Source organism: Hyperolius riggenbachi, chromosome 8 (assembly GCF_040937935.1).
Source record: "Hyperolius riggenbachi isolate aHypRig1 chromosome 8, aHypRig1.pri, whole genome shotgun sequence".
Lineage (NCBI taxonomy): Eukaryota > Metazoa > Chordata > Amphibia > Anura > Hyperoliidae > Hyperolius > Hyperolius riggenbachi.
In genome coordinates this window covers 158,630,412-158,644,366 of record NC_090653.1, presented here as the reverse complement: position 1 = coordinate 158,644,366, position 13,955 = coordinate 158,630,412, and the positions used below count along the sequence as shown (strand labels likewise).

Here is a 13,955-nt window from a genome sequence, read left to right as displayed (position 1 = left end):
CAGGGCAGAGGGGTACCCTATACTGCAGGGTGTAATAATCATAGAATGGTTGTGTATTTATAAATAGAATGGTTGTAGTAATGCTGAAATGTATGTGTTGTAAGAAGGGTGATGGGATGTGATCACTAATAAGCTGTAGGTTGATGCAATAATATGTGGAGTGTGGTGGGTGCTGTAAGGGAGCATACTGAAGTGCAGTAATATGTGGAATGTGATAGTGGTACAGTATTGCATGAAATGTGTCTGAGAGTGCAATAACCTATGTTATAAGGTAATAGTATTGTTTGAGTTGTCTATTGGGAGATAGGTGGAGCTGCAGTAAAGTATTAGGTGAGAGTAATGGAGGTGAAGGGATGCATGGTGATAGGGAGTGCTGTAATGCATGGGACGTGATAGGGGGTGCAGGGATGAATGTGATGTGATAGGGGGTGCAGGGATGCATGGGCCGTGATAGGGGTTGCAGAGGACGTGATAGGGGGTACAGGGATGTCCTATGCTGTAAGCAGAGTTGCCGGCCCTGCTTTCCCCTGGTTGCAACCCACCCGGCTACTTTTTCATGCCACTCGGCTGGAAAAAACTTTGGGGAGAACACTGCAGATACAGTATGAATTTTCTGATCCACCTCCTATCTAGATATACCATTTTTAAAGTGGACCCAAATTAAAAATACAAGATTTCAGAAATAAAATCTATTTTCTAACTTATAATAATAACAGCCTTTTTTCAGCTGCATGATTACAAATATAAAATATTTTACATTTATTGGAGGAACCCCTTTCTTCCTTTCATATTGCCGGGACAGAATCCAGCAGACTGGTGGAGGAGATAAAAAACAAAACACAGGCTGCTACTAATGATGTCACAGGGGAGGTGATCTCAGCAGGTTTGAGATTTCACATAGACGATTCCCCTGTGAGGGAGAGTAGCTGATCAACACACCCATGATCTAAAACCTCCTACTAGAAGTAATGGCTGCCACCTGTATAACCCTAGTTATGAAAAGAGAAGGGTGAAAAGCATGCACTGAAATGCTCATAGGCTTGAAGGAGTGTTTATTTATCTTTGTATGTGTCAGAGTGGTGCAACTAAATATTTTGAATTAAAAAAATGTTTGGTTTGGGTCCGCTTTAAGTCACCTAGATTTGCTCAAGACTTAGGGAAACCATATAATGTTACCACTCACTTCATAGAAAAACAAAAAAAAAATCCACAGCTATTCCCTTTTCTCCAGCAGTAAAAATGCTGGCATCTCTGATAAATTTAAGAACATAAATGAGGGGTGAAGTAAGATTTTACAATGGGCAAACATTGATTAAAGTGAACCTAAAGTAAAAAAAAAAAAATAAATAATTGCCCATTTACTTATCTGGGGCTTCTTCAAACCCCGAGGTCTTTCTGGTCCCTTGCAGTCATCCCGCGTTCAGCTGTTCCTCCACTGTCCCCTTCTGTAATCTGTCCGACTGACAAGTCAGCCGGCCACTGAGCATGCACAGTGCTGGCCGCGTGTCCTCTATCGCGATCACGCAGGTGGGAGTGTTCATGCCATGCACAGTAACAATTTTTGCTTACTGTGCAAGGGCAAAGTCCTCCCAGCCACAGGAGTACGATAGAGGATGCACGAGGTACAGGGCCACGCATCCAGCATCGGAGGTGGACACAGAGGAATAGCGTAGTGCGGGATGACGATGAGGGGCTAGGAAGACTTCATAGGGCTAAAAGAAGCCCCAGGTAAGCAAAAGGGCAATTTTATTTTTTCTTACTTTAGGTTTCCTTTAAATGATCATTTAAAAATGATTATTGTGAAAATAGGTGATTTTTTTTTAAATTAAGTTATATATAGTTAAAGGAGTAATCAGGCAAAGTATAGGAAAGCCGATTCACTTACCTAGGGCTTTCTCCAACCCCTTGCAGCTTTCTGTCCCACGCTGACAGCTTTGTTCACAGCTGCCGCCCGGGGTCCCTGCACGGTGCAGAGGACGACCTCAAGGTCGTTCTTTCTGCGCCTGCGTGAAGCGCAGCTGTCAATCAAGCCCACATTGTCCGCGGCATACTGCATATGCGCAGTAATTCAGAACTACTGTGAGTGCGCAGTACGCCGTGGGCAACGTGGGCTCGATTGACAGCGGTGTTTCACGCAGGCACAGTAAGGACAACTTCGAGGTCGTCCTCTGCAGTGTGCGGGGCCCACGGGCAGCGGCTGTGATGAAGCTGTCAGCGTGGGACAGAAAGCTGCAAGTGGCTGGAGAAAGCCCCAGGTAAGCAAATTGGCTTTCATATAACTTTGCCTAATTCCATTACTGCTTGAGGTACATCAGAGGTTGCTATCTTACTGGGTTCACCTACAAATAGCAGCCCTGATTCATACCATTGTAAAGTCCTGCTGAATAATGAAAACCAGGAAAGCTATAATCTCCAAAAGGTGTCATCAAGTTCGTGCTCACCCCAAATCCAGACATGCAACAGCTCAGATTAAAAACTTGCACAAGGAAAGAGCGCAGAAAGGAAGCCCATTCTTTTCAATGGAGAAAGAATCTAACTCCCCATTAGCATAGCTTTGGCTGGTTTCCCTGGAGCAGAGACATTGGATTACTAAAATCAGATGTTTACTAGAGCAGCTAAAAAGCCACCCTGTCTAGAACACAGACTCAGTCAGTCCTCACAGCTGGCTCAAGCTAGAGTGTGCAGATGATTACTTTAAAAATGCAAAAAATAATTCTCCAGTAACTCAGTCACTCTTTCTACACAATATCACTACTCACCTGCAGTAAGCAGCGATGGGATAGCAGCACAACGTATGAGATCCTCCAGTGAAAAGCACTGACGAGCCACCAAGATTGCAACAAATATCGCAAGAGAATCATGAAATGACAAGTCACTGACCTACACAGAAGAAAAGAGTAGCATAGTCACCAAACTTGCCATTATTCTGAGCTAGATATATAGTAGGAACCACAAAACCAATATGCTTAAAAGCAGAATTCCAACTAATTTAGTCTGTAAACCCGAAATGCTGGAGGTTGCTCTAGTTTATAACCCATTTTTATTACGTAGGTTTCACTAAGCGATTACGTGTCATTGGTTTACAGGCCATAGACCACTTTGTTTTCATTTTACATCTGTTGGAAATTTTAATATTATCCAGTGTATGGCTCACTGATGTAATATGTTGATTTATCTCAATAAACCTATTGAGAGCAAAAAACAAAAATTCCATAATGTAATAAATGAAACCATCCTTCTAGTTATATCGCTTCATTAAATGTGACCTTCATCAGTCATTTACAAATTGCACACATTTCTTTCTTTGCTCATACTCTTAGCATAGCAGAAGCAGTAAAGTGTACTGTGTTAGCAATCAGAAAAAGCAAGACGTTTTGAACCAGGCAATAAATGGTATCATCCTGATTCAAAAAACTTCTTAAACTTTTGTGAAAAATAAAACCTAAAAAACCCCATGCAGTTTCAGTTTCTTTGAAAAGTTTTCGTGCCATGGCATGAATTTTAATGGCCTTTCAGAATGTCTTTCTACAGCTCTTACTGCATTAGAGCACAACATTTCTATAAAGGTGCATACACAACTCTAGACTTAGGTCACTGATCCCCTAGGGCGACATCGCTGGGCGGCCTGTACAGACAGTATGTGAGCCATGTAGCGGAGATCGCATTCTGTTGCTATGCTTGATGGTTGAGGGACAATGGAGTATCATGCGCGTGACGTCACAGACAATGTGATCGGCCATTGCGGGAGTGAGTTGATCTGACGGGCTAATCGCTTAGGGGTTTGTGCCCGTTTTAAAACTGCCTACTGGTGGAGGCACTCGATATTGGCTGCCTTAGTCATGCATGTTTATTTTATATTTTTTATGCTTTTGTATTTTAAAGGACAGATAGATGCTCCCCGGGTGCCAGAAGCTAATATGGCGAAGTGAGGGTAGTATGGGTAACAGAGCTGGGGGGGGGGGGGGGGGGACGGACAGACTATGTGGACTATTTTAGAGCTAGATGAAGACGTGCCCATCAGACCCTAATGAGTTTCATTTGAAACGAAACGCGCAAGGAGAGCTACAGGATGACGTTATCAAGTAGGAACTAGGTGGTTTAAACGAGCGGTGTTTTACACGATGCTGAGCGGCGTGGGGCGAGCTGGAGCAGCACCCTGGACGCAACTGCCTGCTCACTGTTGCACACACAATTATAGTGTAGCACTACATATATTTACTCCCAATTTTGTCCAGTTGGATTTTATGCTACAGTATTTGAAAAGAAGGGGCCTCTTATAGTGTAAATCCATTTTTATTAGAGTGCTCATTCCCTGGAACTGCTGCTGAACATCTTGAAAAGTGTTCCATTCCTGGAGCTGCTGCAGGATGAGAGGGTATATGATCATGGAAGGTCTGAGGGCCACCATCAGTGCCCTGAATGCGCGGTCTGGCTTGCTGAGGCCACCGGAATGGTGAGTCACCCTGTGTCGTGGGGTATCTACCAATATATTTACTGGTGTACACATCATAATGAAAGTGAAAAACTAAACTAGGTAGTGCTGATAAAGTTGAAACCAGGATGCCACATGCTCTATCCAAATAGACTCTTTCCTTAATATCTGAGTGTGATACGTTGGCTATTGCCCTAGTGACACTCATGCATGTGTACAGGCCTTAAAGCAGAGGCAAGTCATTAAATTGTTCCTCAAGGTGACTATTATCTTCGTATTGGTTAAGCAATCTGTCCCCCTGTACAGTTTTCATACTTGTCAATGCATTTGTTAGAATATTGACTGACAGCAGAGTTTGAACAATATTTAAAAGTTTTGAAGCTGCTAAGCTTAAAAGTTAAACAAATGGGTAAAAATCACCAAAGTAATAATTATTTGCCCTTAGATTTTATATTCATTTTGAAATAGAGCATGTGTCCTTTGTAAAAGTAATATGTCACAGGGAATGCCATCTGAAGCCTAGACACATTTGTGCTGTAAAGTCCTTATGGCAAATAAAAACAATGAATAAGAGTCAGAACAGAGCATTGATACTCACATCAACATTGCACAGCAGGTCATTGAAGCCACAGGTACCATTGTTGGATGAGCAACATAAAGCTTTTAGTACTCCTAACCATTCTGAACTCAGGTCTTTACAGGCACCAGTGAGCTCTGCACATAGGATGGCAATGTCATTCACTCTGCAGATGACAGAGACAATAGTAGTGCTATAAGGTATCAAGATCTATGAATGTTTTTCATTAATGCTAGTTTCTATAGCTTTTCTTCCATGTCCTTACCTCTCTATGTCATGGTCTCCAACACAAACATGCACCAGAGCATTACACACAAAGCTGTATCGGTTGGTAGGGTTATCCCTCAGAAGTTTTCCAAGCATGCCACAATTATAATTGTGAGCCGACGGATTAACAATTGTGTCCAACATAAACTCCTGCTCCCACAACATGTTTGAATCAGATGGATCCACAATACAGTATATTGTGTTCTTTACCTTGGAACAGAAATCACTTAAAAAATAAAGAAAAAAAGAAGCAGTTAAAGAGACTCCGTAACAAAAATTGCATCCTGTTTTTTATCATCCTACATGTTCCAAAAGCTATTCTAATGTGTTCTGGCTAACTGCAGCACTTTCTACTATGACAGTCTCTGTAATAAATCAATGTATCTTTCCCCTGTCAGACTTGTCGGCCTGTGTCTGGAAGGCTGCCAAGTTCTTCAGTGTTGTGGTTCTGCTATGAACTCACCCTTTCTGGCCCCTCTATGCACACTGCCTGTGTGTTATTTAGATAAGAGAGAAGCTGCTCTAATCAGCTGGATAAATCGTCCTCTGAGCTGGCTGGGCTTTCACATACTGAGGAATTACAAACAAGGGCAAAGCTGTTTGCAGGAAGAAAAGAGCAGCCTGAAACTTCAGTGCATGGGGGAAAGGGACACACAAATGATCTCTTGAGATTCAAAAGGAATGCTGTATACAGCCTGCTTATGTATGGATGTATTTTCTACGTGTGGACATACTGTACATCAACCTACTTCCTGTTTTGGTGGCCATTTTGTTTGTTTACAAACAAACTTTTTAAAACTGTTTTTAACCACTTTTAATGCGGCAAGGAGCGGCGAAATTGTGTCAGAGGGTAATAGGAGATGTCCCCTAACGCACTGGTATGTTTACTTTTGAGCGATTTTAACAATACAGATTCTCTAGTACTCACATTGTACTTACAACCAGGAGACAACCTAGTGACATGTTTTGGGTCAACAACAGTCCAAATATATTTAATTCTGCATGAGAATGTGTATGTTTTAGTAATGGCTTGTCATTTAAAAACAGTTGAAGTGTATCTGAACTCAGAAGCCCTTTTGTAATCAAAAGCTAGGGGTGAGTTCTCACAAAAGACAACTCAGCACATATCTTTGTTTGCAAACTGTAAGATGTTTCAAGGAGAAAATGACTATTTAAACTGGCAAGCCAAACCCGTCAACAATGCTGACACATTCCTTAACCTTGCGTTACTTTTTAATGGAAATATTTTTATCTCAAAAGAAGCTTAGAGGCAGATATTGACTGCTGAGAAAGGGGAAAATGTGTGTCAGAAAACAAGGTTATTAAAGTATAAAGAACACAGCAGAGATGAGATTGAGTGAAGAAAGGTTTAGTTCATATTTGTTTTAAGGTCAGTGTGGAGGTTGGACTGGATGGTGATCTTGTGTGCTAAACCACGGAGCTCATTAAAATCTTTAAAAGGGGTGCAGAAAATTGTTTATAACTGTGTTTCAGTAAAATCTTGCTTCAATTTCATTGGAGGTATAGCATAATCTTTGAGGCTATGTGAATTTGGACAACACAGCAACGCTTCTACATGTTTATTACCATTCTTTAACCAACAGGTATTTAGACAGCAGTTTCTGATCACATAAATGAAGCATTCTGTACTTAACAACCCTATGAAAGAAGAGACTATCTGGGGGTTGTTCCTACTAGGTCTGCTGTTTCAGGAATAAGCAATTTTGAATAGGATGTGAGCATATGGTAGGATTCTAAAACTTAAGGAGGAGAACACCACACAACAACAAATAGGGTAAAGACTGAGCTGCCTCCTTGTACTAATGGAACATTGCAAGCTAAGTGGGGATGATAAACCTTAAACACAATAAAAGCCAAAAAGCTCAGTGTTCTCCCCAGGCTCTTTTAGCCGGGTGCTCCACCCGGCTAGATTTGGTGACCACCCGGCTGTCATCGGCTCACCTCCTCACCTCCTCCTATGCTGTAAGCACAGTTGCCCTGCATTTTCAACTCGCCCCACCCGGCTACTTTTTCATGCCACCCGGCTACTATTTCATGCCACCCGGCTGGAAAAAAAATTCTGGGGAGAACACTGCTTTTCGGGCTTTCATCGCGAGTTAGATGATGGAGGAGGATGAAGGAGGAAAAACCTTCATGTAATTACTTGCATACCTATGGCATTAAATTAAGTGACAGTAAATAGTGAAGCAAGAGCCCCAAACACTGTAAGCTGGGGCTGGCAATATTATACCAAAAGGGCCACAATCTGGAGAGGTTGAGCACACCATGCAGTAGCAAGATAGGTCTGGGGCTCCAAAGCACAGTTGGAAAGCACACAAGTGTGAGGGAGGGCAATGGAATTATCAGGATCTCACCTATGAATCATCATACTTTCCTATTAATACAGGAAGCAATATTGATGAAGCCTAGAACACCCCATAGCTGACACACTTTGCTGAAGTTTGCTTGGAAAAGAAATTAGTCTCTGTAATCCATGGCCTACAGTAGACCACAATCATATCACCTCTGCTCAGAAATGCAGTATTCTTGATACTACCAATAATAAGGCTTGGGTTCTGGTGGTATTTTACAGTGTATATATGCTACTTCTGTGGAACTGTCCACATGGATCAATGTTGGAGTGCCATAAGGTTTTAACTCTTAGTATTTATGTGAGAGACGCCGATTTCCGAGCTTCAAGAAACCTCATCACTAGCTATTGACACAGACTTGTTTGTTGGTAAGACTGATGCCCACTGATGCCACATGGGTGGCATAGAGCAGGTGTTAGATCAACTTTTTCCCTTCAATAAAAGCAATAATTTGAAGAAACCGGTTGTGTTTACTTGAATCAGACCTGCGCCTAAATTTGAAATTTGCATCTCTAAATTGCTTTCAAATTAACATATAGACCAACAATATCCATTTTCCAAGATATAGGATGTTTCCTTAGTAAAAAGCATCCATAACAAAAAATTAGGAGACTCTACATAGACAGTACATGTGGTACCTCACAAAATGAAAGAAGCTAGTGCAAACCCTTGGAACAAAACCAATATGGCTGCCTCATTGTCAAAATTTCACAAAAACAAGCACATTATTTTGTGTTAGCAGGACTCATGAAAAGTTATTATATGGACAGTTATGTGTATTTTAACTGGGTCTTTTTAAAGTCTGAGTTTTCGCAGTGCTGTACGAGATCGGCGATCCCCGCATCTGATTGGCCGGGGAGCGCTGTCCTCTCATAGGCTGATGCGTATGAGAGGCGGAACAGGACAGATCGCCGTCCTGTTCCAATGCAGACATCGGAGGGGAGGAGGGAAGGGGAGGGAGAGCCTCGATGAGGATAGAAAAAAAATAAAAAAAAAAAGTGGCAGCAGTGATCGGACCCCTCCGGCGGCATGTCCCCAAAGGGACAAAAAAAAAAAAGGAGGTGAGTCCAATCGCTGGGCTGTGCAGGAGGCTGAAAAGCCCAGTGCACCAACAAAGAGCCTGGTCTTTAGTGGGGGGGGGGGGAGGGGGAGGGGTTACCACTGCGGTCATCAAGTGGTTAAATTGCATCAAAATGTCATATCTCTAGTGTTGACTCATGAAAAGATATAATAAAATATTGACAAAAATGTGAGACTTGTGAGATACTGTAGGTTCATTCCTTAATAGACTACAGTCCGATAACACTGAAATTGTTTCTACTAAAATATATGTTGCAGTCGGCACTCAACAACATTCACAAGTGGTGATCGCAATGTCTAATAGAACTCATTGAGAAGCATGTGATTTGTTTAAAAAGTTGATCGATTTAAAAAGCTCTGAAGTGCAGTGACTACATCCTGCTTCAGCACATGATCATGACTAGCGTATTAGAGACCTACATATCTATCACCTGACCTAACTGATCACATGCTTCTCCAGGAGTTCTCCTAGACATGGCCATAACTATTCACCAGCATACTTTAGAAACACTAGTGAACAACTGTAGCAGTAGGAGAACAGAGGCGCCAGCAGGATAAAAATGGATAAAACCTTTAAAATTTGCTTGGAGGAAGTGGTGGACTTACCTCCATAAATCAGACACGAAAGACTGTCCGAATAGTAGCAATCACATTTATTACATAGTACCCCAAAAAGTGCTGTGCAAGCGTTTCGCAGGCCAAGCCCGCTTCATCAGGCAATAAACGTGGGGCCAAAACAGAATTTCGGCAATAGCAGGTGTAGCGCCTCAGTGAACTGTAGCCACCTTATTAACTTCTAACATATTAAAAACTGTTGGATGTCATAAATAATGGCATAGCTGTTGTGATTAATGTTCATCTTGGGAGTTGCCCTATAGGTGTGAAATATTTAAAGCATGAACCCTCTAACCCACAACACCAGCAAATTCTAATCTAAAATGTGTGTACATAAATTCATATAAGAAATATACCATACCCACCCTTTAAAGGAACAACATAAAATTATAATGCACATCTAGAACAGAGAACACATGGTTACGGTCACTAAAAATAACACAATTTGACAGTAGGTCCAATTTAAAATGTCTGAAATAAGTACTTTATACACCCCAACACAACCTCATCTATAAAGGTGCTAAATGTTACAGCCCTGACAAACTGTTGTAGACACCAGGACATGTGACATGGGATAGAATTCCTCATGTCAGCAACACTGTACACCATCCAAAGAATAGCTATATCCTGAAACACATGAACCATTAGAAGTTAAATGATACAGGAGCCAAAGCGAATCTGGCACTGAAACCCGCCCTCCCTTCCACTAAACTCTACCGCTCTGTCTTCATGATGTTGATGCTGCTCCCGAAAGGCTCAGGACCAACTCACACATCAGGATGATAACTGCAGAGTGAGGCAGTTTGTACATGCTTTGGCTTATGATCTAGCAAACACAAATACATTCAGATTCATTTGCAAGAGCAGCTGTTATTATTTCAGATGATTTTGATAAATGAGACTTACTGTACAGTAGCAATATATAGAATATAGAAAAAAAATATTTCCTTCCCATTCAGTATACTCACCTGAAGAGTTCTCCATATTTGCTCTTGAGGTGGCTACAGTACATATACAAATCATACAGGTATGCAAGAATACAACGCTCAGCAGAGGACCCATCTGATCGATTCATGCCATGCTTCACAACTCCACATAAACTAAATGAAAAGCATTACATGACTTAATACAGATATAATACAAGCAGGAGAACATACAAATAGTCTTCTAAGCGCATTATAGCTATATTAAAATATACATGTTCACCCCAATTAAACCTCCATTATTATTAATATGTTAAATTGCTCTCACCCCTCAAAAACCTGAGCAGTTTGATCCTGGTTTAGAATCAGGCAGGTGTTATAATGTTTTAGGACAGCCACGATACACAGACACAAGCCCATTGTGTAACTGCCAACAAGATTGGAGGACTTGAGTAACAGTTCAGCTTCAACAACACTCAGTTCATTTAACAACTGTAAGATAAAAAGGAAAAAAAAAATTAAGGAATAGTGTACCGTTTATCAAAAAAGAAAGTGAATCAAAATTAGACACCAATAGACAACAAATTAAAAACAGAAAGGCTTACCTGAATGGCAAAATCGATGAGGCCACTGATGTTCAGAGAATACTCCATCAAGTCAAAGATGAACTGCACGTGTTGCACCAAAGGTAGGTGATAAGAAAGGCCAAGGGCAAAACTTGTAATCTGCTCCAAAACATTTCGAGAAACCTATAAGAGACGTAATTTCCCCCTTGAGTTTCTGAAGAAGCATACAAAAAGTGTCATTCGCATTCCAATTCCTGCTACATTTTTAACTTTTGATTTTCTTTTATCAATGCCAAATGGCCCCTTAACATCCCTGGCGTTTAGCCCGTAATGATTACAGGCAGGAAAAAAATGAAAGTGGTATGCCCGTAACCATTACAGGCATGCCGCCAGGGAGGTTTCCTAATGTACAGGCATCCTAAGTATAGGTTAATCACCTTAGCGGTATGGACGAGCTCAGCTCGTCCATTACCGCCAGAGGGTGCCGCTCAGGCCCTGCTGGGCCGATTTTAATGAAATAAAGTGCAGCACACGCAGCCGGCACTTTGCCAGCCGCGTGTGCTGCCTGATCGCCGCCGCTCTGCGGCGATCCGCCGCGAGCAGCGGCGAAAGAGGGTCCCCCCAGCCGCCTGAGCCCTGCGCAGCCGGAACAAATAGTTCCGGCCAGCGCTAAGGGCTGGATCGGAGGCGGCTGACGTCAGGACGTCGGCTGACGTCCATGACGTCACTCCGCTCGTCGCCATGGCGACGAAGTAAACAAAACACGGAAGGCCGCTCATTGCGGCCTTCCGTGTTACTTTTGGCCGCCGGAGGCGATCAGAAGAACGCCTCCGGAGCGCCCTCTGGTGGGCTTTCATGCAGCCAACTTTTAGTTGGCTGCATGAAATAGTTTTTTTTTTATTTAAAAAAAACCCTCCCACAGCCACCCTGGCGATCTTAATAGAACGCCAGGGTGGTTAAAACATGTGCCGCCTGTCCCCTGAACCCCCCAATTCCCCTACCCCGATCCCCAGTGCTTTTACTTTCGCCTGTGAGTAAAAGCGCTGGGGATTGGGGGCATATACATTCTATACTGGCCACACCTGTACCTGGCTACCTATACTGGCCACACTTGTACCCAGCTACCTATACTGGCCACACCTGTATCTGGCTTCCTATACTGGCCACACTTGTACCTGGCTACCTATACTGGCCACACCTGTACCTGGCTTCCTATACGGGCCACACCTGTACCTGGCTTCCTATAATGGCCACACCTGTACATGGCTACCTATACTGGCCACACCTGTACCTGGCTACCTATACTGGCCACACTTGTACCCAGCTACCTATACTGGCCACACCTGTATCTGGCTTCCTATACTGGCCACACTTGTACCTGGCTTCCTATACGGGCCACACCTGTACATGGCTACCTATACTGGCCACACCTGTACCTGGCTACCTATACTGGCCACACTTGTACCCAGCTACCTATACTGGCCACACCTGTATCTGGCTACCTATACTGGCCACACCTGTACCTGGCTTCCTATACGGGCCACACCTGTACCTGGCTTCCTATAATGGCCACACCTGTACCTGGCTACCTATACTGGCCACACCTGTACCTGGCTACCTATACTGGCCACACCTGTACCTGGCTACCTATACTGGCCACACCTGTATCTGGCTTACTATACTGACACCACTTGTACCTGGCGACTTACACAGGCCACACCTGTACCTGGCTTCCTATACTGGGGAAACCTGGCTACCATATTTAGGGGTACAGCAGCAAGGCACCAGGCTCCACCGATTCCCAAGAGATTTCATGCTGAAATCGATCGGGAATCGGCCTGTGGTGTATGGGCAGCCAATAGATCTTTCTCTAATCAGAGAGGGAGTTGTCTCTTAGTCTAATCTGCCCATCACCAGATGTATGGCCACCTTTACATTTGTATTAGTGCAGGTTGAGCAGCTGCAGCTTGGAAGTGTGAATGATCAGAGATTTATTTTGGGGAGTCATTTTGACATTTAGTTTTGCTTTGATTTTATGTTTGAAGCTTTTATTATACTCAAAATGTATAGTATACCTTTGCTTGACACATTTTTGTAAGTTACAGGAAAAAAGGGTTATGAAAATTAACAAACACTTTTTGCACAGAAATCCAGAAAAAAATTAATGCAGAGGATGTTAAAGGTAAAAGGACATTGTGACTTAGATCCATTTTTTTATTTGTGCTGCAGAACAAAAGTTTGCCTTTTTAAAACTGAATGTATTTGCGATTATTCAGATTGGAGAGATCATATGTCGTATCCCACGAAGCAACACTGCTGAATATGCAAATTATCCTTTGTTGTCCCTGTAAGCTAAACATCACCAGAACCGCTGGAATGCAACGATGTGTCAGCTTGTTAATTGTACAGAGCCACAATAATCAAACATGCATACAGACTGTTTTGGTTTGGCTGATCCTATTCAGTGCATGGCATGAACTAATGTGGATCTATGGGGTAGGCCTTGAAGCACCCAGAGTAGAGTTACAGACTAACCAGCAAGCTCAAGGTGAACCAAAACTCCAAGGAGTGTGCGAGGGGCTATAGAGGACCAAAAACCCTTCTGTTTTAAGAAGGCAAACAATTGTTTTGCATAACATTTTAGTGAAAGGGCTTTTGGTCCTTTGTAACCCCTTACACACTCCTAGGAGTTCTGGTTCGCCATGAACTTGCTGGTTGGTCTGTAACTTTGTGCTACAGAAAGAGGCTATAGTGACTTTTCACATATTTTCAGAAACAATGAGTTGAACACACACAAAACTTTGCACTGAGCACTTATGAATTTTAAATCTAAAAATGCCATTATGTAACATTTTATAATACAGTGCCAAATAAAACCTTCATTCAAAGCAAACCTGAACTGAAAATGAACTCAGAAATAAATTAGTTGTATGTGTAGTAGCAGTGGTCTGATAATTCTGGCAATGAAAAAAAAATGGGAACTAAGGGAAGTTCCAAATTGGCTTGGTACTGTATGTACCTTTGGTTATCGCATGCCATATGTCAATTTAGATATTCCATACATCAATACTGATATTAATCATCATCATGAATACTTTTGTCAGTAGCTCAGCTAAAACAAAA

General features: G+C 42.4%; 1 protein-coding gene across 3 annotated transcripts in view; it reads right to left on the bottom strand.

Moving 5' to 3' along the window:
- Positions 1 to 13,955, bottom strand: part of MED12 (mediator complex subunit 12) — a 118,279-nt gene that overhangs the window by 51,837 nt on the left and 52,487 nt on the right. For all 3 annotated transcript variants that reach the window (XM_068247605.1, XM_068247603.1, XM_068247604.1), the window contains exons 18-23: positions 10,872 to 11,015; positions 10,595 to 10,758; positions 10,312 to 10,443; positions 5,275 to 5,502; positions 5,031 to 5,175; positions 2,760 to 2,880 (exon numbers count right to left, since the gene is read on the bottom strand). In XM_068247605.1, the coding sequence (XP_068103706.1) occupies positions 2,760 to 2,880; positions 5,031 to 5,175; positions 5,275 to 5,502; positions 10,312 to 10,443; positions 10,595 to 10,758; positions 10,872 to 11,015 (934 nt within the window). The remainder of the gene's footprint in view (positions 1 to 2,759; positions 2,881 to 5,030; positions 5,176 to 5,274; positions 5,503 to 10,311; positions 10,444 to 10,594; positions 10,759 to 10,871; positions 11,016 to 13,955) is intronic.